A 27,503-nucleotide genomic window follows, 5' to 3' on the forward strand; every position below is an offset into this window, starting at 1 on the left:
AGGATTTCTATTTAGAAAATTGAGCCACCATACAAAAAAGGAGGGGGGAGAGGGAGAATAAAACAAACATATTAATTATCCTTAGAGGAAAATTCGTGCAAAGAGCAGGGGTTTTGTTGGTGGGGAGGAAGAAAATTAGTTCATACTTATTTTCAAATTTAGTATCAGAAATGTAATTATCCAAAATATGTGTTATCAAGATAATTTTCAATTACGAATCACCATAGATTAATGAAGCACCTCATTTATCAATAACAGCCATGCTATCCAAAATTTGCTTTTATTGAATACAGATACCTGCACTGAAATTATATTTATGTCATTATTCAGACCACCGCTTTGACACCGCTTAAACCTGTTTCAAAGCAAGCCTAATTTACAGATAATTCCTTAAAAACTTCGAGCAAGCAGAAAATGTATGTCTACATGTTCATTCCAGGATGTGTAGAACACAGAAATAGCGAAATAACAGACTGATACATCAGAAATTCTGTAATATGTACCTAGTACAAGTAAGAAAATTGAGTAAAGGATCCATTTGGTTAAGAAGAGCCAAAGAAGCTGCCTCTTCGGCTGAAGGTCTACCTTGACGCAACCCGACACCTCGAGCTGTGTGAATTTCCCCTGGCGCCAGAACACCGCTCTGCTCTTCTCACTGAATTGGTTCAAAAGGACCCACGATCTGGTTAAATTCTCTCTTCAATCCTGTATTTTAGGAGCAAGTAACCAACCAATTCGACTAGTCAAGCCAGATCACTAAGCTCTCGATCACAGGTTCTAGGAATCCAGCCCCTCCTCTCCAGCAAATATTTCAAAGCTACACCACAAGTCTGTCCCGGTAAGCTTAAAAGTGACCAAAGAAACAGAATGCCTAGACAGCGGAAGCCCAGGGTCCTTGGGGGTAGAAGCTGGGAGGGGAAGGGTCAGCGCTGCGGGGATGAAGGCAAGGGAGGGATTCCCTGGGTTCTCCCTGGGGGGAGGGGTGGGCAGGGGTCTGCCCAGCTCCGCTTCTGCAAAACACGCCATACACACGGCTGCCCAGAGCTCCCGGGCTTGCACACATGTGGCCTCTCTGAAGCTGATGGCGCGCCCGCTGGGCAGGGTATGCCCCCCAGTTCTGCGCCTGTCCCACGGCAGTTGCAATGCAGCAAGTCTGTTACTGTTATGAAGGAGGCGAGAGAGCGATCGCTTCCCACGCACGCACACCGGCTAAGGGGCCACATCCGCACTAGATGGGCCACCGACAAACTCACCTCCGCTTCCATCCACGCCCCCCAGTCCCCTCCACACTCGTAAAGTACGGAAAGGGGGGGGGGAAAAAGCCAGCCAAGAGCCCCCTTCCAACCTGGTCTCCTTCTGCGCCTCTTCTTGGAGCCGAAGAGTTTGACCCGGGAAAAGACGTTTAACTTGTTTTTGTCGCAGCTGGTCTTGCCTTTGCTGGGGCTGCTGACACACTTGCAGGCGTTCGATTTCTCGCGCTCGCGGGCTTGTCGCTTCTGCCGGATGAGCGAGCTGGCGATAGCCGCCGCCATGGCCACGACGCCCACCACCACCACTTCTTTCGCGGCCCCTCTCCGGGTTCGCCTCCTCCTGCCGCGCCTCCGCCGCTCGCCCGGTCGGTCTCGCGCCTCCGCCGCCTTAGTCTCCGGAGCCGGCGCTTGCCCGGGCTTCTCGGCGCTCGGGCTTCAGCCGAGGAGGGGGCTCAGCATCCCGGCCGAGCTCCTCCGGCGGTGGGGGTCCGGCTCCCGCGCGGGCGGCCGGCTTGCCTGGGTCCGAGCCGACGCCACAGCCCCGGGCCGGGATCGCGGGCGAGACTGGCTGGCAGGCGGTGGCGGCAGAGCGGCGCGAGTGCGTGCGCTCGGCCCCTGCGCCCGGAGGACACTGTGCGAGTCCCAGCGGCTCGGGTCGGAGTTTGGCGGCACCCCCAGCCCGGTGCCGCGCGGAGGGGGCCGGAGGAGGGAGGCGGGCGGAGGGAGGGAGCGCGGGCGGGAGAGAGGCCGGGAGCGCGGGCGGCGGCAGCGGGGCGGGGGGGTGAAGGAACCGGGCGGGGTGGGGGGGTGGGGTTGCGGGGGGCGCGCCCTCGCCCTGGCCCCTCCGAGCCTCCCACTAGTCGTTGCAACTTCTTGGCCCGCCGATCGGGAAAAGTTGGCCCGTGCCAGCTTTCCGGCGCGGCTCAAACAGGTAATGGCCTCGCATCTTCGCTGCCGCCGCTCCCGCCGCTGCTGCTCTGGGCGCGGCACCGACTCAGTAGAGGAATCCTGTCGCCGCAGGCACCCTCCGCAAGAGCACGCCGGCCTCCCGCGGCCCCCTCCCCCGGCGGCCCCTCCTTCCCGGAGCCCGGCCCGCTGGCGCCCCGCCGCCGGTCGCCTCCGCCCGCCCCATCCCCCCGAGTCCTCGGCCGGCCGCTCGGGCTAACACCTGTCGGGGCTCCGGCACTGCCCCATCTCCCAAACCCTCCTCCCCTCCTCTTCCCCAGAGGAGCCCTGGGCGGAAACAGTGATGGAGGAGACAACGGGATGAGGCAGTTGGGCTGGAGGAGCGGTGAGGGGGTGGGGGTTGCTTGGAGATGGGGGATGGCGGAGTGGGGTGTTCAGTTACTGGGTGATTCTGAGTTGACCCCATGACGCCTGGGCTGGAGCCCAACGGAAGTTCGCCAGCCCCTTGCCCCAGGCTGGGACTCACAACACGCACTCCCCTCCTAACACACACTCGCTGAGGTTTTTCGCATGGCGACACTTGTAGCCACTCAGGAGCGAGGCCGAGGCTCTCAGACTGGTTCAGCCTCCCCCCGCGGCAGCAGCAGCAGTAGCAGCAGGCACTGCAGAGCTGCGCCCGCACACCACGCTGCCACCCAGTGGTTTTTGCTGACTTTTCATTTCAGGCCAGTTTGTGCTTTCCGAACCCCGTTTTCCCTCTACGCCCCCTCACCGTTCAGCTCGGCTTTGGGATCCACGCAAAGAAGTCGTGTACATAAGCAGTATCTGGGAAATGCAGATCTGAGCCTTTCTTTAAGCTCTGGCGCGTCTCCAATATCCTAACTTCTTTATTTCCCCTGCTCCTCAAGTTCAGGCAGCCTGCCTCCCTCCAATTCAGGAATGAAGTGTGGCTTTTTGCTCGCCTCACTCAGTTCACAAGTTCTGCCCCATCTCTTTCTTGATTTCTATGTCAAAAAGGAAGCCCCTCAACAGTAGGTCGGCTCTGACATGGAGCTATAACTACTGCTCTGTCAACTAGACCTCGAGCTCTTTTCAGAACTGCTTTAGATGAAATACCAAATGCCCAGGCTCTGGTCCTTTCCTGAGCTCCTGGGCCTGAGCCTCAACTAAGAAACTGAAATCTTTCAGGCTCGTCAGAGTTAAAGCTCTTGAACCTTCTGTAAATTTCACTGCTTCACCGGGTAAGCTGCTGCCACCTCCCTTCCACCTTTCCCCCATCTTGAAATGTCTCTTGCCCTATGGGAAGCACAACTGTGTCTGCTGAAGTGCACTGGGCTGAAGGTTGCAGTGAATAAAATGGATGGACATGGGACAATGATGCCAAACAGTCTGAAATTTCCTGCGGGTTAGTCTACTGCTCTTTTGTGCTTTGCATTTTCCCAAGAGAAAAGGGAGGACAAGGTAGAAAAGTTTTAGCATCTCAAGTCCACTGAAGTATCTTTAGACTTTAATTCATGGGGGAAAAACCCTGGGCTGCTCCCTCGGGACTCTGAACGCCTTAAAAATTGGGACTGGTTCTTGGTCACCACTATATTCCCGTCCCCTGGCACGTTTTCTGTCACATAGTTTAAGCTCAAGAAAAATGTATTAAAAAGAATTGACAAGTGACTGATTGATATTAATTCTGAAGGGTACAAAGATGTTTCCTGGCTCAGAAGGTATTTGATTTAAATTCCAACTACAATGAAGGGAAATAATCTCCCCAAAAGAGGGGTTGAAAGCAGCTCTGACCAGGACCAAATATCTGGGGTGTGGGATGGACAGTTAAGAGATTACTACTCATTGTGCATGCTTTTACCTTCTGCTGTGTACTGCCTTCAAGACTCCCTGTTCCCCCTCAACACAAACCCACCTTATTTCCTCTTGTTTCTTTCTTGGGACCTTGCGCCAAAGCAGGCATGACAAAGCTAAAGAAAAACAGAGTCCTGATTCAGACAAGGGACAGAACTTGGGAAGAATAAGGGAATGGTACTGAGAAAATAATGAAGGCTTTCCCAGGCTTTTAGCACTGCTTCTCCACCAGGTCAGCACTCACCGTTTGCTTGTCTGAACGTCACTCACAAGATATTTGCTGATGGGATTTGAGGTAAACAGATGCAGAGAAGACTTCAGGGATATATAATGAAGAGAAGTGGCGCACCATAACAGAGACTCAAACACAAACATATAAATCCATCAACTCTTTTCCTGACTCCTGTCAGTCTTCATTCCAATCCCAAAGAAAGGCAATGCCAAAGAATGCTCAAACCACCGCACAATTGCACTCATCTCACACGCTAGTAAAGTCATGCTCAAAATTCTCCAAGCCAGGCTTCAGCAATATGTGAACCGTGAACTTCCAGATGTTCAAGAAGGTTTTAGAAAAGGCAGAGGCACCAGAGATCAAATTGCCAATATCTGCTGGATCATGGAGAAAGGAAGAGAGTTCCAAAAAACATCTATTTCTGCTTCATTGACTATGCCAAAGCCTTTGACTGTGTGGATCACAATAAACTGTGGAACATTCTGAAAGAGATGGGAATACCAGACCACCTGACCTGCCTCTTGAGAAACCTGTATGCAGGTCAGGAAGCAACAGTTAGAACTGGACATGGAACAACAGACTGGTCCCAAATAGGAAAAGGAGTACATCAAGGTTGTATATTGTCACCCCGCTTATTTAACTTATATGCAGAGTACATCATGAGGAACGCTGGGCTGGAAGAAGCACAAGCTGGAATCAAGATCACCAGGAGAAATATCCATAAGCTCAGATATGCAGATGACACCACCTTTATGGCATAAAGTGAAGAGGAACTAAAAAGCCTCTTGATGAAAGTGAAAGAGGAGAGTGAAAAGGTTGGCTTGAAGCACAAACATTCAGAAAACAAAGATCATGGCATCTGGTCCCATCAGTTCATGGGAAATAGATGGGGAAACAGTGGAAAAAGTGTCAGACTTTATTTTTTTGGGCTCCAAAATCACTGCGGATGCTGATTGCAGCCAGGAAATTAAAAGACGCCAGGAGGGAATGGCAAGACATACTTAAAGTGATGAAAGAAAATAACCTACAGCCCAGATTACTGTACCCAGCAAGGATCTCATTCAAATATGAAGGAGAAATCAAAAGCTTTACACACGAGCAAAAGCTAAGAGAATTCAGCATCACCAAACCAGCTCTCCAACAAATGCTAAAGGATCTTCTCTAGACAGGAATAACAGAAAGGGCGTATAAACTCGAACCCAAAACAATAAAGAAAATGGCAACGGGATCATCAGTTCACTTCAGTTCAGTCGCTCAGTCGTGTCCAACTCTTAGCGACCCTATGAACCACAGCACGCCAGGCCTCCCTGTCCATCACCAACTCCCGGAGTTCACTCAAACTCATGTCCATCGAGTTGGTGATGCCATCCAGCCACCTCATTCTCTGTTGTCCCCATCTCCTCCTACCCCCAATCGCTCCCAGCATCAGAGTCTTTTCCAGTAAGTCAACTCGTCGCATGATGTGGCCAAAGTATTGGAGTTTCAGCTTTAGCATAAGTCCTTCCAATGAACACCCAGGATTGATCTCTTCTAGTGCTAAGAGTCGGACACGACTGAGCGACTTCACTTTCACTTTTCACTTTCACACATTGGAGAAGGAAATGGCAACCCACTCCAGTGTTCTTGCTTGGAGAATCCCAGGGACAGGGGAGCCTGGTAGGCTTCCATCTATGGGGTCACACAGAGTCGGACACGACTGAAGTGACTTAGCAGCAGCAGCAGCAGTGCCCGATTACAACGGGATCATACTTATCAATAATTACCTTAAATGTAAATGGGTTGAATGCCCCAACCAAAAGACAAAGGCCAGTTGAATGGATACAAAAAGAAGAACCCCATATATGTTGTCTACAAGAGACCCACCTCAAAACGAGGGACACATACAGACTGAAAGTGAAGGGCTGGAAAAAGATATTCCATGCAAATAGAGATCAAAAGAAAGCAGGGGTAGCAATACTCATATCAGATAAAATAGACTTTAAAACAAAGGCTGTGAAAAGAGACAAAGAAAGAAACTACATAATGATCAAAGGATCAATCCAAGAAGAAGATATAACAATTATAAATATTTATGCACCCATCATAGAAGCACTGTCATATGTAAGACAATTACTAACAAGTATGAAAGGGGAAATTAACAACAATGCAATAATAGTGGGAGATTTTAATACCCCACTTACATCTATGGATAGATCAACTAAACAGAAAATTAACAAGGAAACACAAACTTTAAATGACACAATAGACCAGTTAGACCTAATAGATATCTATAGGACATTTCACCCCAAAACAATGAATTTCACCTTTTTCTCAAGCGCACACGGAACCTTTTCCAGGATAGATCACATCCTGGGCCATAAATCTAGCCTTGGTAAATTCAAAAAAATTGAAATCATTCCAAGCATCTTTTCTGACCACAATGCAGTAAGATTAGATCTCAATTATGGGAGAAAAACCATAAAAAAGGCCAACATATGGAGGCTGAACAACACGCTGCTAAATAATGAATAAATCATAACAGAAATCAAAAGAGAAATAAAAATATGCATAGAAATGAATGAAAATGAAAACACAACAACCCAAAACCTCTGGGAAACTGTAAAAGCAGTGCTAAGGGGGAAGTTCATAGCAATACAGGCACACCTCAAGAAACAAGAAAAAAGTCAACTAAATAACCTAACTCTACATCTAAAGCAAGTGGAAAAGGAAGAAATGAAGAACCCCAGGGTCAGGAGAAGGAAAGAAATCATAAAAATTAGGGCAGAGATAAATGCAAAAGAAACAAAAGAGACCATAGCAAAAATCAACAAAGCCAAAAGCTTGTTCTTTGAGAAGGTAAATAAAATTGACAAACCACTAGCCAGACTCATCAAGAAACAAAGGGAGAAGAACCAAATCAATAAAATTAGAAATGAAAATGGAGAGATCACAACCGACAACACAGAAATACAAAGGATTATTAGAGAATACTATCAGCAATTATATGGCAATAAAATGAATAACCTGGAAGAAATGGACAAATTCCTAGAAAAGTACACCTTCCCAAAACTGAACCAGGAAGAAATAGAAAATCTGAACAGACTCATCACAAGCACAGAACTAGAGGCTGTAATCAGAAATCTTCCAGCAAACAAAAGCCCAGGTCCAGACGACTCCACAGCTGAATTCTACCAAAAATTTAGAGAAGAGCTAACACCTATTCTACTCAAACTCTTCCAGAAAATTGCTGAGGAAGGGAAACTTCCAAACTCTATGAAGCTACCAACACCCTAATCCCCAAACTTGGTAAAGATCCCACAAAAAAATAAAAATACAGGCCAATATCACTGATGAACATAGATGCAAAAATCCTTAACAAAATTCTAGAAATCAGAATCCAACAACACATTAAGAAGATATTACATCATGAACAAGTGGGTATTATCCCAGGAATGCAAGGATTCTTCAATATCCGCAAATCAATCAAAGTAATACACCACATTAACTAACTGAAAAATAAAAATCATATGATTATCTCAATAGATGCAGAGAAAGCCTTCGACAAAATTCAACATCCATATATGATAAAAACCCTCCAGAAAGTGGGAATAGAAGGGACATATCGCAACATAATAAAAGCTATATATGACAAACCCACAGCAAACATTATCCTCAATGATGAAAAACTGAAAGCATTTCCCCTAAAGTCAGGAACAAGACAAGGGTGCCGACTCTCACCACTGCTATTCAACATAGTTCTGGAAGTTTTGGCTACAGCAATCAGAGCAGAAAAAGACATAAAAGGAATACAAATTGGAAGAGAAGAAGTAAAACTTTCACTGTTCGCTGATGACATGATCCTCTACACAGAAAACCCTAAAGACTCTACCAGAAAACTACTAGAGCTAATCAATGAATGCAGTAAAGTTGCAGGATATAAAATCAACACACAGAAATCCCTTGCATTCCTATACACTAATAATGAGAAAATAGGAAGAGAAATTAAGGAAACTATTCCATTCACTGTTGCAACGAAAAGAATTAAATACTTAGGAATATATCTACCTAAGGAAACAAAAGACTTTTACATAGAAAACTATAGAACACTAGTGAAAGTAATCAAAGAGGACACTAATAGATGGAGAAATATACCGTGTTCACGGATTGGAAGAATAAGTATTGTAAAAATGAGTATACTACCCAAAGTAATTTATACATTCAATGCAATCTCTATCAAGCTACCAACGATATTTTTCACAGAACTAGAACAAATAATCTCACAATTTGTATGGAAATACAAAAAAACCTGGAAAAGACAAAGTAATCTTGAGGAAGAAGAATGGAACTGGGGGAATCAGCCTGCCGGACTTCAGGCTCTACTACAAAGCCACAGTCATCAAGACAGTATGGTACTGGCATAAAGTCAGAAATATAGATCAATGGAACAAAATAGAAAGCCCAGAGATAAACCTACGCACCTATGGACACCTTATCTTTGACAAAGGAGGCAAGAATATAAAATGGAGAAAAGACAGTCTCTTTAACAAGTGGTGCTGGGAAAACTGGTCAGCCACTTGTAAAAGAATGAAACTAGAACACTTCCTAACAGCATACACCAAAATAAACTCAAAATGGATTAGAGAGCTAAATGTAAGACCAGACACTATAAAACTCCTAGAGGAGAACATAGGCAAAACACTCTCCAACATAAATCACAGCAGGGTCCTCCAAGTCCCACCTCCCAGAATATTGGAAATAAAAGCAAAAATAAACAAATGGGACCTAATTAAAATCAAAAGCTTCTGCACAGCAAAGGAAACTATAAGCAAGGTGAAAAGACAACCTTCAGAATGGGAGAAAATAATAGCAAATGAAGCAACTGATAAAGGATTAATCTCCAAAATATACAAGCAGCTCCTGCAGCTCAATTCCAGAAAAATAAATGACCCAATCAAAAAATGGACCAAAGAACTAAATAGACATTTCTCCAAAGAAGACCTAAAGATGGCTAACAAACATGAAAAAATGCTCAACATCCCTCATAATCAGAGAAATGCAAATCAAATCCACAATGAGATATCATTTCACACCATTCAGAATGGCTGCTATCCAAAAGTCTACATGCAATAAATGCTGGAGAGGGTGTGGAGAGAAGGGAACCCTCTTACACTGTTGGCGGGAATGCAAACTAGTACAGCCACTATGGAAAACAGTGTGGAGATTCCTCAAAAAACTGGAAATAGAACTGCCATATGATCCAGCAATCGCACACCTGGGCATATACACCGAGGAAACCAGAATTGAAAGAGACACATGTACTACAATATTCATTGCAGCACTGTTTATAATTGGGAGGACATGGTCGCAACCTAGATGTCCATCTGCAGATGAATGGATAAGAAAGCTTTGGTACATAGACACAATGGAGTATTACTCGGCCATTAGAAAGAATGCGTTTGAACCAGTTCTAATGAGGTGGATGAAACTAGAGCCTATTATACAGAGTGAAGTAAGCCAGAAAGAAAAACACCAATACAGTATACTAACGCATATATATGGAATTTAGAAACATGAAAATGATAACCCTGTATACGAGACAGCAAAAGAGACACAGATGTATAAAACAGTCTTTGAGACTCTGTGGGAGAGGGTGAGGGTGGGATGGTTTGGGAGAATGCATTGAAACGTGTATATTATCATATGTGAAATGAATTGCCAGTTCAGGGTCAATGCATGTTACAGGATGCTCGGGGCTGGTATGGGGGGATGACCCAGAGGGAGCATAAGGGGAGGAGGGAGGTGGGAGGGGGGTTTGGGAGGGGGAACTCATGTACACCCGGGGCGGATTCATGTCAATGTATGGCAAAACCAACCAATATAATATTGTAAAATATTTAGCCTCCACTAAAAATAAAATAAATAAATAAATAAACTTAAAAAAAATCACTGCGGATTCTGATTGCAGCTATGAAATTAAAGGACACTTACTCCTTGGAAGGAAAGTTATGACCAACCTAGATAGCATATTAAAAAGCAGAGACATCACTTTGCCAACAAAGGTCCGTCTAGTCAAGGCTATAGTTTTTCCAGTGGTCATGTATGGATGTGAGAGTTGGACTGTGAAAAAACTGATCGTCGAAGAACTGATGCTTTTGAACTGCGGTGCTGGAGAAGACTCTTGAGAGTCCCTTGGACTCCAAGGAGATCCAACCAGTCCATTCTAAAGGAGATCAGTCCTGAGTGATCATTGGAAGGACTGATGCTAAAGCTGAAACTCCAATACTTTGGCTACCTCATGCGAAGAGTTGACTCACTTGAAAAGACTCTGATGCTGGGAGGGATTGGGGGCGGGAGGAGAAGGGGACGACAGAGGATGAGATGGCTGGATGGCATCACCGACTCGATGGACATGAGTTTGAGTGTACTCCGGGAGTTGTTGATGGATAGGGAGGCCTGGCGTGCTGTGATTCATGGGTCGCAAGGAGTCGGACACGACTGAACGACTGAACTGACTGACCCACCACCCCAGGCTTTTTTTAAATATATAAATTAGAGAATTAAACTCTATGCTATGAACACATGAAACCACTGGGTCAAAGCTGACAAGCAGATGATTCTCTGGGTATTTATATATGTCTTTCTTGCTCTAACCTCTCTTGAAAAATGAGAGGTATAAGGGGAACCAGAGTCGCTCCCTGTCCCATGTCCCTGTCAGCCCATAAAATGTACTTCTGCTGATTTTTATCCTCCATTTATCCTTTCAACTCCTTGGACAGGAAAACAAATGACATGTGATGGGTAAGACCAGGCATTGGGGTCTCTAACTCTTTGTGATCTGTCTACAGACCACATGCGTGCTCTCTCTTCCAGTAAGAAAATCTGAGGGCTGTCAGAAGGATCATGGCAAGGGAGGAGGGTGTTGGGGGAAGTGGGGTTGGGGAGGGACTGAAGGAAACCTATGTTCACTTTGGGTCCAAATTGTGTTGTACAATTACTTTAATCATTAATGGAGCAGAGGTTTTCATCCTTTCCTAACTCTCCTGTGTCTTTCTCAGGTGGTCTCAGAGAACCGTGTTAATACAACAATGAAACCCTCAGAGGAGACCTGTGCTAAAAACTCATTCATCTTGAGAAGGCAATAATGAAGGAAAGACTTGCAGGTCACCCTAGAGAAGCATATTTTGCCTTTCCTTTCTATCTCACTGCCACCCTAGACCAGCAGTGTGGCATTTCAGTGGAAGGATGAATCAAGAACTTTCCTTTGATGTACATGCATGCTCAGTCATGTTTGACTCTCTGTGACCCTTTGGACTGTAGCCCGCCAGGCTCCTCTGTTTGTGGGGTTCTCCAGGCAAGAATACTGGAGTCAGTTGCCATTTCCTCTTCCAGGGGATCTTCCCGACCCAGGGATCAAACCCACATCTCTTGAATCTCCTGCATTAGTAGGCAGATTCTTTACCACTGAGCCACCTGGGAAGCCCTTTCCTTTGACACTCACTTCCAATGTGTCCTTTTCTCCTGTCTTGCTCTGTTCCTACCAGTTCACCCTGCACCCTTGTTGGGGAACTTCCCAGGTCTCCTACAGATCCAGAGTTTCAATTCTTCCTGCTTTACTCCAAGGCTCACAACACCTCTGTGCTAGGTGGCCCTACTCACTGCAACTCCTCCCAGACCTTTGATACTCACTGTACTTTCCACCAGGCTCTCTCCTTCATCTGATTCAGGAAGAAAGAATTCTTGGCTCCTTTCTCCAAGTCAACTCACAAAGAGTTCTAGCCTGAGTGACAGGAGGTACAGGTCTGAATCTCTACCACTGTGTGACCTTTATCATGTCATTTATCCTGTTGGGGCTTCAGTTTTCCCATCTTTAAAGTCATCCTTGAAACATGATAGATGGCTTTCCAGTTGTATCCTGCAGAACCCAAAGAGTAGAAGGATGTAAGCTCCCTCACCTGTGTTTCAATCATAGCACTTCCGCTTTCCTCACTTTTATATACTGGGACTCATACGTATGATTTCTTACAAAAAGATAAAAATAAAAAAGATGACACTGCTAAAACAAGACATTTGAAAACCTTGGGATGAGATGTTCTAGAAAGTCTTGACTCTGGGAGCCTATGATTTTTGCACCTGTCCCCCTATCCCTCCTACCTTTTCATCGTGCTCTCCTCATATTTGCCCTCTGCCCTTTCTCTTCCCATCCCATTAGAATATAAACTCTACATGGGAATCCCAAAGAAAAATCTGAAAGTTTGGCTCCATTCCTCCTGGGTTCACTTGAGAAGCAGGCTTTGGTATTCTTTTCAGGGAGAGGTTTGTGAGCTATTGGAGCAGAGAAGGATGATCGTGGCCTGCCAGTCTCTTTTGGCAGGACTCAGGGGAGCTGGAAAGAAGCTGAGGGGATCTGATCTCAAGAGGCATCTCCAGAAGAGAGAAAGAAACCCAAACAGATGTTACTGTGATGAGTAAAAACGAGAGAATTGAGACAGCCTAATCAGGAGCAGCCTCAGTACTTTCTGAGCAGGAAGGAATTGGCTGTCTTTCTGAAACTCAGAAAAGATTTCAAACACCCTTCCTCCATGAAGATAAACATAATCAGAGCCTCTTGCTAGTTGGCTTTGCACCTTCACTAACAGTCCATCAAAACATCTGAGTGACAAGTTACTAGGTCAAGGACTGATGAACTCAAAGGGAGGGCGCTGGGAGTGGGAGGTGGATTCAAGTGTACCAGGGCCAAGCAACACTGGGATCCTGCCAGTAACTGGCTAGGGCAGCAGAGGGGATGTTGAAGAGACTGGGTAGTAAGTACCACCTTTTGTGGTCTATTTAATTATATCCAAAAGCCCAGAGAAATGACTGGATAGAAATACAAATGAGGAGATTAGAGAAAAGCCATTAGCAAAAGCTCTTGCCACATAACTCCAAGCAGAAAGAAAAATATGATTTAAGGAAATCTCGTCAATATCACACTGGAATTCTAGAGACAGAAAGAGTGACTACTGTATTTTGTAACATATCCTGACACATTTACTAGCTGGCATAGAGTCTCTCCTAGTCAGATCATTTGGGGGAATTCTGTTTTGCAAATAAAAGGTCTACAGAATCAATTTTTTGGCAACTGATTGGCTCTCCTGATCCCCATTCAGAATGAAAAGCCAGGGAAACCTAGGCTTATGCTGCTCTAGACTAGTAGGATTGGTCTTCATTGTGTCCTATTTCTGAGATCATTCTCTAAATACTTAAGCTGTAGAACATACTGAACCTACCTCTGGTTTATATTTAAATCAAAGAAATAGATAAATAAAATCAGTGGGGAACACACTAATTGATTCTGATCCTTATGAAGAAAAATCCTATAACCCATATAAAAGTTTCATTGTTTCATAATTTATGAACTTTAAAACCATAAAGTATCCTGATGGAATTAATCATACCTATGAATTTCACTCTTTCCCATTTAATTAGCCATAGCGGCAGCAACATTAAGGGTTCAAGGCCTCTGAATATCTGCTTAGTCATTTTAATTAAGAAAACCTGGAGAAAAATACTGGATGACTGAGTTGGACCTTTCTCCCTTGAGGATTAGGAGAGAGGAAGGATCACAAGAAAATGAGCTTAAGCTTCAATATGTGGGGATTGAAGTTTTGTACAAGGAAAACACTCTTTTCAGCAAGGGTGTCCAATACCATAGTTCAGCAGATTTTTTGATAGAAGATTTTGTGACTCCAATAGAAACATTTTCTACCTTAGTGGATATGTGGGCTCAAGGCTCTCATTCTGTGATTTAAAACTATGCTCTATTCATATGGTCTTCCCAGTTGGCACAGTGGTAAAGAGTACATCTGCCAAGCAGTAGATGCGGGTTCCTTCTCTGAGTCAGGATAATCCCCTGGAGAAGGAAATGGCAACCCATTCCAGTATTCCTGCCTGGGAAATCCCATGGACAGAGAAGCCTGGTGTGTTACAATCAATGAGACAGCAAGTAGCGACTGACCATGAACACACACACTATTCACATACTCATGACCTGCAACCAAGAAGGAGGGAAAAGGTAGCAACACCATGAAGAAAAGGGTAGCAACACCATTACTGAGAAAGAGTATGGTCCTGTTTGATGGAGCTTGGAGACTCTTAGTAGCTTTGCCTTTGGAAGACCATATTGAGTGAACCTGGAGCACTCGGGTCAAGGCAGTCACATCCATTTTCTAAAGGTTCTCTCATGCAATGTGTGGTTAATACTTTGAAGATACATCTGTTCTCAACCAAATGGTTTGCCCCATTGGTGACACAGTGTCCCAAGCCAGCAACAACACCAGCTTCTCTGAAATCAGTTTAGTTTTGTTCAATCATATTTGAAGATCTTGAAGGAATAGTTACTATTTTATGAACTGACTAACAAATATAAATGAGATGTTTCTGTGATGAAACACTTAGGGCAGACAAGAAATGTGCAAAATATCTGTAGCATGGGGTTCATTTCTTGCCCAGTGAACTAAGTAATCCAAATGAAAAGCTAGGGGAAAATATAATGGGAGGATTTGAGCCAGAAGCCGACCATCAGTCATTTTTCTGGATCTAAGCTGTTTCAGGAAATAGGATTTCTGGAGCAAAGTGATCTAAACTCCAGATGCGAGGAAGGGAACACAGTGCTTGCAAATGATCTAACCTTCCCTGTTACCTAGCCTGCGACGGAGGTGGGGTGGGAGGGTGGGGCAGGATTCAAAACCAACATAAGAAACTCTCCTCTAGTTAAAGCTATGGTTTTGTCCAGTCTAGTCAAAGCTATGGTTTTTCCAGTAGTCATGTATGGATGTGAGAGTTGGACTATAAAGAAAGCTGAGCGCTGAAGAATTGATGCTTTTGAACTGTGTTGTTGGAGAAGACTCTTGAGAGTCCCTTGGACTGCAGGGAGATCAAACCAGTTAATCCTAAAGGAAATCAGTCCCGAATATTCATTGGGAGGACAGATGCTGAAGCTGAAGCTCCAATAATTTGACCACCTGATGAGAAGAACTGACTTATTGCAAAAGACCCTGATGCTAGGAAAGATTGAAGGCGGGAGGAGAAGGGGGTGACAGAGAATGAGATGTTTGGATGGCATCACTGAATCGATGGACATGAGTTGGAGTAAGCTCTGGGAGTTGGTGATGGACAGGGAAGCCTGGTGTGCTGCAGTCCTGTTGAGGTCTTTTAATGGACTGGAACCTGGTGGTCCAGAATTGATGATGAGAAAGTGAAAGAAGGAGAGAGGCTAATATTTCCTGAGTTATGCAGCTGGCTTTCATGTTCCAGGAAATCAGTCAGAAATAGAGAGAGAGAGAGAAAGAAAGAAAGACACGGGGACCCAAGGTCTGATGGAGCAAAGGTGTTTTAATCAACATGGTGTGGGCTATATAGTGTCTTACAAGGTAGTTATTCTAAGCAAAGATAAAGATTAAAATTCCAGAGTTACAAAACATAGGCAATCCATATTAAAGAGAGAGCTGTAAGCAATCACTTTTATGCTATGGTTCATAAGAAGGAAGGGGGTTCTTATCACCGTATTGAAAAACTAATGAAGGAAATGCCTGGATTCCTCAGCCCCCAGGAGAGGCTTGCCTCTCCTCTTAATTCCTGAATATTCAGGAATTAATAAGGAACCGAGGATTCCTGAAAGATCCAAAACAGCACAGAGGAAGCCTCCTGTTAAATGTTTCCTGACAATTCTCCCTATTTTATTATATTTGTAAAAAAGGTCCTGACCAAATGAGGTACCCTCTTGGGGTCACAAAGAGTCAGACACACTGAGGGACTGAACGGAACTGATAAGGAACTCTGGATGAATTTCCTATTTGCCAATGATATTGTTTCCATCAACTTCCTATCAAGAGTTGCCATCTTTAACAGGAGCAGAGAGGTAATGAGAAACTACTTCAGTGCTCTCTCAGGATGAAGTCTTAACACATTTCTTTACAGACAGCAGCCAGAATGTGGGCAGGAGAACCGACTGAATTTAGGGGAGAGGGTATCCATCAGATTCTAAGAAGGGGACAAAAGCAGGTCAATGATCCACCTGAGAACCATTCAGATGCCTTAGAGGATTTTTAAATCCTCCCCACTGCTTTAGTTGTTGTTCATTCATTTTTTGGTTTTGGGGTTTTTTTCCCCCTAAATCGGGGTTTCAAATGGTGATAACAATAAATACTGTTGTTATAATTGGATAAACAACTTGTTAAGTGGATGACAAACAGATGGGCAAAAAGTGGAAACAGTGTCAGATTTCATTTTCTTGGGCTCCAAAATCACTGCAGATGGTAACTGCAGCCACAAAATTAAAAGACACTTGCTCCTTGGAAGAAAAGCTATGACAAATCTAGACAGTGTATTAAAAAGCAGAGACATCACTTTGCTTACAAAGGTCCATATAGTCAAAGCTATGGTCTTTTCAGTAGTCATGTATGAGTGTGAGAGTTGGATCATAAAGAAGGCTGAGTGCCGAAGAATTGACGCTTTCAAAGTGTGGTGCTAGAGAAGACTCTTGAGAGTCCCTTGGACAACAAGGAAATGAAACCAGTCAATCCTAAAGGAAATCAACCCTGAATTAGAAGGGCTGATGATGAAGCTGAAGCTCCAATACTGTGGCCACTTGATGTGAAGAGCTGACTCACTGGAAAAGACCCTGATGCTAGAACAGATTGAAGGCAAGAGGAGAAGGGGACGACAGTGGATGAGGTGGTTGGATGGCATTACTGACTCAATGGACATGAGACTGAGCAAACTCAGGGAGATAGTGAAGGACAGGGAAGCCTGGTGTGCTGCAGTTCATGTGGTCTCCGAGAGTTGAACACGACTCTCACAATAACAAGTGATGTGACATCAGTACTTTTCTTAATCCCTACAAGAACTTGTAAAGTGTTATCAAAACTGCCACTTACAGATGAGAAAGGGAAGTCTAGTGAGACTTGCATCTATGGTTTCCCAGCCTGTGCATAGGTGGCAGAGCTCATATTTAAACTAAGGATTCTCAGACAATACAATGTTATGTTTACAAGGCCAGACCTTTTCTTCTTGGCATTGGGTTTGAAATTTAGGTTGCTGATCAGTGGTGTTTGATATGACTATCTTCTGGCTTGGGTAAAAGGAAAAGATGAAATATGGCATGATTTTCAACTCACATGTTTTTTTCTTTTTTTAAAAAAAAATGAATTATGAAACAAACAAGAATAGATATGACCTATGCATAATTATTAGCATACTTCATACACTTTGAATAATAGCTTCTTAGAGTGATATTTAAAGAAAACTTCACTACCTTTCTCACTAAAATTCAATGATTAGGACTTCCCTGGTGGTCCAGTGGTTAAAGAATCCACCTGCAAATGCAGGGGACATAGGTTCAATCCCTGTTCTCGCTCATGAGCCCACAAGCTGCAACTACTGAGCATGCGCTCTACAACAAGAGAAGCCACCACAACTAGGAGCCCATGCACCACAGTGACAAAGTAGCCCCCTCTCTCCACAACTAGAGAAAGCCCACGCACAGCAACAAAGACCCAGCTCAGCCAAAAGTAAATAAATAAATTCAATGATTATAAATCACTGCTTGATGTTATTCTGCGTTTCTCAGCCAAGGGAGTACTTTGAGCACAGGACCTGGTCTGACTCACATCATCTGAGGTTTGGAATGCTATGATACATAGCATTTCCTGAACTTGATCTTCACCCCTTAGTAGCAGAGATGAGAAGTTAAAGTGACTCCCAATTCGCTCAGTTCTTTTTTTACAGGGGAAACTGGAACTGGCTTTGCACACTGTAAGCTTTTTTGTGCCATCTGCTTTCAGCTACAGGAAGCTTGAGTTCAGCCAAAAGAGAGAAAAATATTACACAAATGTATTCACTTCCATGCTCTGACACCCATGATTATTCTTTTGCAATTGGGTTCCTCCAGATCCATTCTAACTAATTTGCTCTAATGTTTCCCTTCTAAAAAACAATCAAGAGATTGAAATTATTTACTAACTTCTCTTGTAACCACTGAAGACCTCAAGAAATTTTAGAACCTGATTTCATAACAGGGGCCTTGATGCTCAATTAACAATCTCATTTTAGAGAAGCAATCTGAGTTAAGTGAAATGAATTTGTCCTGGACCAAACTGTTCATCCTTGATTTAAAGTTTACTGAGAACCATTTGCCATGTACTGTGCTACACCCTGAAGGGATGCAAAGGTACCTGAAAGATACAAAGATAAAATCAGCTACATCCCTGGGTCAGGAAGATCCCCTGGAGGAGGAAATGGTAACCTACTCCAGTATTCTTGTCTAGGAAATCCCCTGGACAGAGAAGCTTGGTAGGCTACTGTTCATGGGATTGCAAAAGAGTCAGACATGACTTAGCCACTAAACGACAACAACAATTTACAGAGCACCAACTATATCAAACCAGACCATCGTAAAGGAAATCAATCCTGAATATTCATTGGAAGGACTGATGATGAAGCTGAAGCTCCAATACTTTGGCCACCTGATGGGAAGAGCTGACTCATTAGAGAAGACCCTGATGCTGGGAAAGTTTGAAGGCAGGAAAAGGGGACGACAGAGGATGAGATGGTTGGATGGCATCACCGACTTGATGGGCATGAGTTTGAGCAAACTCCAAGAGATAGCAAAGGACAGGGAAGCCTGACATGCTGCAGTCCATGGGGTCACAAAACACTGGACAAAGGGAGCGAGGAAGATGGCGGAGGAATAGGATGGGGAGACCACTTTCTCCCCCACAAATTCATCAAAAGAATATTTGAACGCTGAGTAAATTCCACAAAACAACTTTTGAATGCGGGCAGAGGACATCAGGCACCCAGAAAAGCAGCCCATTGTCTTCAAAAGGAAGTAGGAAATAATTAAAAGATAAAAAGAGAGACAAAAGAGGTAGGGACGGAGAGCCGTCCTGGGAAGGGAGGATTAAAAAAGAGAGAAATTTCCAAACACCAGGAAACACTCTCACTGGTGAGTCTGTGGCGAGCCTTGGAACCTCAGAGGGCAAAATAACCGGGAGGAAAAATAAATAAATACGTTAAACCCACAGATTATGTGCCCAACGGTAACTCCCAGAGGAGAAGCAGCGAAAATGCCCGCATCCGCCACTAGCAAGCAGGGGCTGGGCAGGGAGGTGCGGGTTGCATTGCTTAGAGTAAGGACAGGCCTGTATACCCGACAGGAAATCTGAGGTAACTAACTTGAGATAGCAAACCAGACGGTGGGATAGCTATCCCGCAAAAAGCCCTAAACTAAGACACCACCAGGAACATTCACAGAACAAAGGACTTAGCAGAGCTAGCCAACTGCAGACAGATCATCCCCTGCCAGACACAGGCAGGCGACAGCAGTCAGAGCCTGAAGCGGGCAATCGCGGCCCCAGAGAGGCATCATCTACCAAACTGCAAGCAGACTTAGTTGCTAACCAAGACTTCTTGGGATTCTGGACAGTCGACATCAGCCTGAGAAGGTGCGCCGGTTGTACACCCAGAAAACTGAGCGGCAGGGACTGGGGAGGCAATAAGTCGCAGCGACCGTGCTAGCCAAACACCTGGTCACCTGAGCAGCTCGGACCTGGGAAAGGCACAAAATGCAGGACCAAACAAGTCTGAGCCTTTGCAGAGTACCCGAGTACCTGAACCTGAGTGGCTTAGACCTGGGAAGTGCGTGCAACCCAGGGCCTGCCTCCGACAGTTCCTGGCAGAGCTACTGCCTGAGCAGTATAGAAAGGGAAAGCACACATGCACTGAGCGGGGGCAAACCCAGTGTGGCCGAGACATTGCGAGCACTCCCCACAGACGCCAGTGATGTTTGTTTGCAACATTCCTAGCTCCCCACAGCACGAATGAACAAGGGAGCCTAAAAAAGCGTCCACCGCCGCCCCCTTTTGTCAGGGTGGAAATTAGACACTGAAGAGACCAGCAAACAGAAGAAGCTAAAACGGAGGGAACCGCCTTGGAAATGGCAGATGGAGAAGGCTTGAGGCTACTGCAAGAATAAGACTGAAAACCAGAGGCAGAGGCTTAAGTCAAAATCCTGAGAACACAGGAGAACTCCTGACTCCAAGGAACATTAATCGATAGGAGCTCATCAAAGGCCTCCATACCTACACTGAAACCAAGCACGACCCAAGGGTCAACAAGTTCCAGAGCAAGACATACGACGCAAATTCTCCAGCAACACAGGAACATAGCCCTGAGCTTCAATATACAGGCTGCCCAAAGTCACTCCAAACCCACAGACTTCTCATAACTCATTACTGGACATTTCATTGCACTCTAGAAAGAAGAAATCCAGATCCACCCACCAGAACACAGACACAAGCTTACCTAATCAGGAAACCTTGCAAGCCACCCATCCAAGCCTACCCACAGCGAAGAAACTCCACAATAAAGAGAACTACACAAACTGCCAGAAGACGGAAAAGCCACCCCAAACACAGTAATATAAGCAAGATGAAGAGGCAGAGAAATACCCAGCAAGTAAAGGAACAGGATAAATGCCCACCAACCCAAACAAAAGAGGAAGAGATAGGGAATCCACCTGATAAAGAATTCCAAATAATGATAGTCAAATGACCCAAAATCTTTAAAACAAATTGGAGTTACAGATAAGTAACCTGGAGACAAGGATTGAGAAGATGCAAGAAAGGTTTAACAAGGATCTAGAAGAAATGAAAAAGAGTCAATATACAATGAATAATGCAATAGATGAGATCAAAAACACTCTGGAGGGAACCAACAGTAGAATAATGGAGGCAGAAGATAGAATAAGTGAGTTAGAAGAATGGCAGAAATAAATGAAACAGAGAGGAAAAAAGAAAAACGAATTAAAAGAAATGAGGACAATATTAGAGACCTCTGGGACAATGTTATACTCCCCAACATTCGAATCATAGGAGTCCCAGGAGAAGAAAACAAAAAGAGAGACCATGAGAAAATACTTGAGGAGATAACATTTGAAAACTTCCCTAAAATGGGGAAGGAAATAATCACCCAAGTCCAAGAAACCCAGAGAGTCCCCAACAGGATAAACCCAAGGCGAAACACCCCAAGACACATATTAATCAAATTAACAAAGATCAAACACAAAGAACAAATATTAAAAGCAGCAAGGGAAAAAAACCAAATAACACACAAGGGGATTCCCATAAGGATAACAGCTGATCTTTCAATAGAAACTCTTCAGGCCAGGAGGGAATGGCAGGACATACTTAAAGTGATGAAAGAAAATAACATACAGCCCAGATTACTGTACCCAGCAAGGATCTCATTCAAATATGAAGGAGAAATCAAAAGTTTTACAGACAAGCAAAAGCTGAGAGAATTCAGCATCACTAAACCAGCTCTCCAACAATGCTAGAGGACCTTCTCTAGACAGGAAACACTGAAAGGGTATATAAACTCGAACCCAAAATAATAAATAAATGGCAACGGGATCATACTTATCAATAATTACCTTAAACGTAAATGGGTTGAATGCCCCAACCAAAAGACAAAGACTGGTTGAATGGATACAAAAACAAGACCCCTATATATGTTGTCTACAAGAGATCCACCTCATAACAAGGGACACATACAGACTGAAAGTGAAGGGCTGGAAAAAGATATTCCACGCAAATAGAGACCAAAAGAAAGCCGGAGAAGCAATACTCATATCAGATAAAATAGACTTTAAAACAAAGGCTGTGAAAAGAGACAAAGAAGGACACTACATAATGATCAAAGGGTCAATCCAAGAAGAAGATATAACAATTATAAATATATATGAACCCAACATAGAAGCACCGCAATACGTAAGACAAATGCTAAGAAGTATGAAAGGGGAAATTAACAATAACACAATAAGAGTGGGAGACTTTAATACCCCACTCACACCTATGGAGAGATCAACTAAACAGAAAATTAACAAAGAAACACAAACGTTAAATGATACAATAGACCAGTTAGACCTAATTGATATTTATAGGACATTTCACCCCGAAACAATGAATTTAACCTTTTTCTCAAGCGCACACGGATCCTTCTATAGGATAGATCACATCCTGGGCCATAAATCTAGCCTTGGTAAATTCAAAAAAATTGAAATCATTCCAAGAATCTTTTCTGACCACAATGCAGTAAGATTAGATCTCAATTACAGGAGAAAAACTATTAAAAATCCCAACATATGGAGGCTAAACAACACACTGCTGAATAACCAACAAATCACAGAAGAAATCAAAATATGCATAGAAATGAATGAAAATGAAAACACAACAACCCAAATCCTATGGGACACTGTAAAAGCAGTACTAAGGGGAAGGTTCTTAGCAATACAGGCTTACCTCAAGAAACAAGAAAAAAGTCAATTAAACAACCTAACTCTACACCTAAAGCAAGTAGAAAAGGAAGAAATGAAGAACCCCAGGGTGAGTAGAAGGAAAGAAATCTTAAAAATTAGGGCAGACATAAATGCAAAAGAAACAAAAGAGGCCATAGCAAAAATCAACAAAGCCAAAAGCTGGTTCTTTGAGAAGATAAATAAAATTGAAAAACCATTAGCCAGACTCATTGAGAAACAAAGGGAGAAGAATCAAATCAACAAAATTAGAAATGAAAATGGAGAGATCAGAACAGACAACAGAGAAATACAAAGGATCATAAGACACTGCTGCTGCTGCTGCTAAGTCATTTCAGTCGTGTCCAACTCTGTGTGACACCATAGATGGCAGCCCACCAGGCTCTTCCGTCCCTGGGATTCTCCAGGCAAGAACACTGGAGTGGGTTGCCATTTCCTTCTCCAATGCGTGAAAGTGAAAAGTGAAAGTGAAGTTGCTCAGTCGTGTCCGACTCTTAGCAACCCCATGGACTTCAGCCTACCAGGCTCCTCCGTCCTTGGGATTTTCCAAGCAAGTGTACTGGAATGGGGTGCCATTGCCTTCTCCATAAGACACTACTATCAGCAGTTATATGCCAATAAAATGGACAACTTGGAAGAAATGGACAAATTCTTAGAAAAGTACAACTTTTCAAAACTGAACCAGAAAGAAATAGAAAATCTTAACAGACTCATCACAAGCACGGAAATTGAAACTGTAATCAGAAATCTTCTGGCAAACAAAAACCCAGGACCAGACGGCTTCACAGCTGAATTCTACCAAAAACTTAGAGAAGTGCTAACACCTATCCTACTCAAACTCTTTCAGAAAACTGCAGAAGAATGTAAACTTCCAAACTCATTCTATGAGGCCACCATCACCCTAATAGCAAAACCTGACAAAGATGCCACAAAAAAAAGGAAACTACAGACCAATATCACCGATGAACACAGATGCAAAAATTCTTAACAAAATTCTAGCAATCAGAATCCAACAACATATTAAAAAGACCAAGTGGGCTTTATCCCAGGGATGCAAGGATTCTTCAGTATCTGCAAATCAATCAATGTGGTACATCACATTAACAAAATGAAAAATAAAAACCATATGATTATCTCAATAGATTCAGAGAAAACCTTTGACAAAATTCAACATCCATTTATGATAAAACCCTCCACAAGGCGGGAATAGAAGGAACATACCTCAACATAATAAAAGCTATATATGACAAACCCACAGCAAATATTATCCTCAATGGTGAAAAATTGAAAGCATTTCACCTAAAGTTAGGGACAAGACAAGGGTGTCCACTCTTACCACTTCTATTCAACGTAGTTTTGGAAGTTTTGGCCAAAGCCATCAGAGCAGAAAAAGAAATAAAAGGAATCAAAACTGGAAAAGAAGAAGTAACACTCTCACTGTTTGCAGATGACATGATCCTCTACACAGAAAACCCTAAAGACTCCACTAGAAAATTACTAGAGCTAATCAATGAATACAGTAAAGTTTCAGGATATAAAATCAACACACAGAAATCCCTTGCATTCCTATACACTAATAAAGAGAAAATACAAAGAGAAATTAAGGAAACAATTCGATTCACCATTGTAACTAAAAGAAAAAAAAATACTTAGGAGTATATCTACCTAATGAAACAAAAGACCTATATATAGAAAACTATAAAACTCTTGTGAAAGAAATCAAAGAGGACACTAATAGATGGAGAAATATACCGTGTTCCTGGATTGGAAGAATCAATATTGTGAAAATGAGTATAGTACCCAAAGTAACCTATAGATTCAATGCAATCCCTATCCAGCTATCAACGGTATTTTTCAGAGAACTAGAACAAATAATTTCACAATTTGTATGGAAATACAAAACACCTCGAATAGCCAAAGCAATCTTGAGAAAGAAGAATGGAACTGGAGGAATCACCCTGCCTGACTTCAGGCTCTACTACAAAGCCACAGTAATCAAGACAGTATGGTGCTGGCATAAAGACAGATATATAGATCAATGGAACAAAATAGAAAGCCCACAGATAAATCCATGCACCTATGGACACCTTACTTTGACAAAGGAGGCAAGAATATTCAATGGAGAAAAGACAATCTCTTTAACAAGTGGTGCTGGGAAAACTGGTCAACCACTTGTAAAAGAATGAAACTAGAACACTCCCTAACACCACACACACACACACACACACAAAAAAAAAAAAAAAAAACTCAAACTGGATTAAAGATCTAAACATAAGACCAGAAACTATAAAACTCCTAGAGGAAAACATAGGCAAAACACTCTTCGACATAAATCACAGCAGGATCCTCCATGACCCACCTCCCAGAATATTGGAAATAAAAGAAAAAATAGAAAAATGGGACCTAATGAAAATTAAAACTTCTTCACAGCAAAGAAAACTCTAAGCAAGGTGAAAAGACAGCCTTCAGAATGGGAGAAAATAATATCAGATGAAACAACTGACAAAGAATTAATCTCAAAAATATACAAGCAACTCCTGCAATTCCAGAAAAATAAGTGATCCAATCAAAAAATGGGCCAAAGAACTAAACAGACATTTCTCTAAAGAAGACATACAGATGGCTAACAAACACATGAAAAGATTCTCAACATCACTCATAAACAGAGAATTGGAAATCAAAACCACAATGAGGTACCATCTCACGCTGGTCAGAATGGCTGCTATCCAAAAGTCTACAACCAATAAATGCTGGAGACAGTGCGGAGAAAAAGGAGCACTCTTACACTGTTGGTGGGAATGCAAGTTAATACAGCCACTATTGAGAACAGTGTGGAGATTCCTTAAAAATCTGGAAATAGAACTGCCATACCACCCAGCAATTGCACTCCTGGGCATACACACCAAGGAAACCAGAAATGAAAGAGACACATGTACCCCAATGTTCATCGCAGCACTGTTTATAATAACCAGGACATGTAACCAACCTAGATTTCCATCTGCAGACAAATGGATAAGAAAGCTGTGGTACATATACACAATGGAGTATTACTCAGCAGTTAAAAAGAATGCATTTAAACCAGTTCTAATGAGGAGGACTATGAAGAAGGCTGATCGCCAAAGAATTGATGCTTTTGAACTGTGGTGCTGGAGAAGACTCTTGAGAGTCCCTTGGACTGCAAGGAGATCCAACCAGTCCATTCTAGAGGAGATCAATCCTGGGTGTTCATTGGAAGGACTGATGATAAAGCTGAAACTCCAATTCTTTGGCCACCTCATGCGACGAGTTGACTCACTGGAAAAGACTCTGATGCTGGGAAAGGTTGGGGGCAGGAGGAGAAGGGGACGACAGAGAATGAGATGGCTGGATGGCATCACCGACTCTATGGACATGAGTTTGGGTGAACTCCGAGAGTTGGTGACGGACAGGGAGGCCTGGCGTGCTGTGATTCATGGGGTCACAGAGAGTTGGACACGACTGAGTGACTGAACTGAACTGAACTGAATGAGGTAGATGAAACTGGAGCCTCTTACACAGCGTGAAGTAAGTCAGAAAGGAAAACACCAATACAGTATACTAACGCACATATATGGAATTTTTTTTTTCAGTCTCTCAGTTGTGTCCGACTCTTTGCTACCCCATGAATCACAGCACGCCAGGCCTCCCTGTCCATCACCAACTCCTGGAGTTCCCTCAAACTCATGTCCATCGAGTCGGTGATGCCATCCAGCCACCTCATTCTCTGTCGTCCCCGTCTCCTCCCACCCACAATCCCTCCCAGCATCAGACTCTTTTCCAGGGAGTCAATTCGTCGCATGAAGTGGCCAAAGTATTGGAGTTTTAGCTTTAGCATCAGTCCTTCCAATGAATTTAGAAAGATGATAACAATAACCCTGTATGCGAGACAGCAAAAGAGACACAGATGTATAGAACAGTCTTTTGGACTCTGTGGGAGAGGGCGAGGGTGGGATGATTTGGGAGAATGTCATTGAAACCTGTATATTATCATATGTGAAACGAATCGCCAGTCTAGGTTCGATGCCTGATACAGGATGCTCGGGGCTGGTGCACTGGGATGACCCAGAGGGATGATATGGGGATTGAGGTGGGAGGGGGGTTCAAAATGGGGAACACATGTACACCTGGGGCGGATTCATGTCATTGTATGGCAAAACCAATACAATATTGCAAAGTAATTAGCCTCCAATTAAAATTAAAAAAAAAACCACTTCAGCCAAGAAAAAAAAAAAAAAGTCGGACACCACTGAGCAACTGAACTGAACTATATCCCTGGCATCAACCGTGTACCTTGTCCTTATTTACTCATTTAATACTTACTACAACCTTCTGAGCTTATTCTCATTCTACAGATGAAAAAGCTGAGGAAAAGAGAGGTTACTGAGTTCATTCAGGTAGGAAGTGATGGATTCATGTCCATGCATTCTGACTTATAGCCCATCATCTTAAAAGGACTCTATTGTCTCTCCAGAGACTGGCCTTAGCCTCAAGTGGAGGAGAAAGAGAAATAAATAGACTAAAACCAAATGTGATTAAGCACAGTAAGAGTGGGACCAAATGTCCAAAGTGTTGGGAGCACACAAAAGAAGGCACAGCTAACTCTGGGCAGGAGAGGTCAGCTTCAGGAGGAAAAAAAAAAAAAAACATCTTGGAGGATGAATTCTGGAGGATGAGAAAGATCTAGGGAGTTGTGGAACGAAAATGGGTAAAGCCAGACTTCAAACCTGGGTTAAACTGACTCTTGGTGCTGAATTCTTACCAGGATATATTACTTACCCTGAGGTGAGAGGATTTACACAATCTTGAATTTTTTAAAAAAATTTATTTATTTATTTTAATTGGAGGCTAGTTACTTTACAATATTGTAGTGTTTTTTGCCATATATTCACATGAATCAGCCATGGATGTACATGTG

General features: G+C 43.3%; 1 protein-coding gene across 4 annotated transcripts in view; it reads right to left on the minus strand.

Moving 5' to 3' along the window:
* Nucleotides 1-27,503, minus strand: part of FGF13 (fibroblast growth factor 13) — a 602,606-nt gene that overhangs the window by 69,561 nt on the left and 505,542 nt on the right. Inside the window, exon 1 of one of the 4 annotated variants that reach the window (XM_055438001.2) lies at nt 1,346-1,927. The exons of the other annotated variants lie outside the window; for them this stretch is intronic. Within the exon in view, the coding sequence (XP_055293976.1) occupies nt 1,346-1,532 (187 nt within the window). The 5' untranslated portion in view covers nt 1,533-1,927. Of the gene's footprint in view, nt 1-1,345; nt 1,928-27,503 lie in introns of those variants that run through there. 4 annotated transcript variants of the gene reach the window in all.

Source organism: Moschus berezovskii, chromosome X, assembly GCF_049115385.1.
Source record: "Moschus berezovskii isolate FMDL1 chromosome X, NW_MosBer_1.0, whole genome shotgun sequence".
NCBI lineage: Eukaryota > Metazoa > Chordata > Mammalia > Artiodactyla > Moschidae > Moschus > Moschus berezovskii.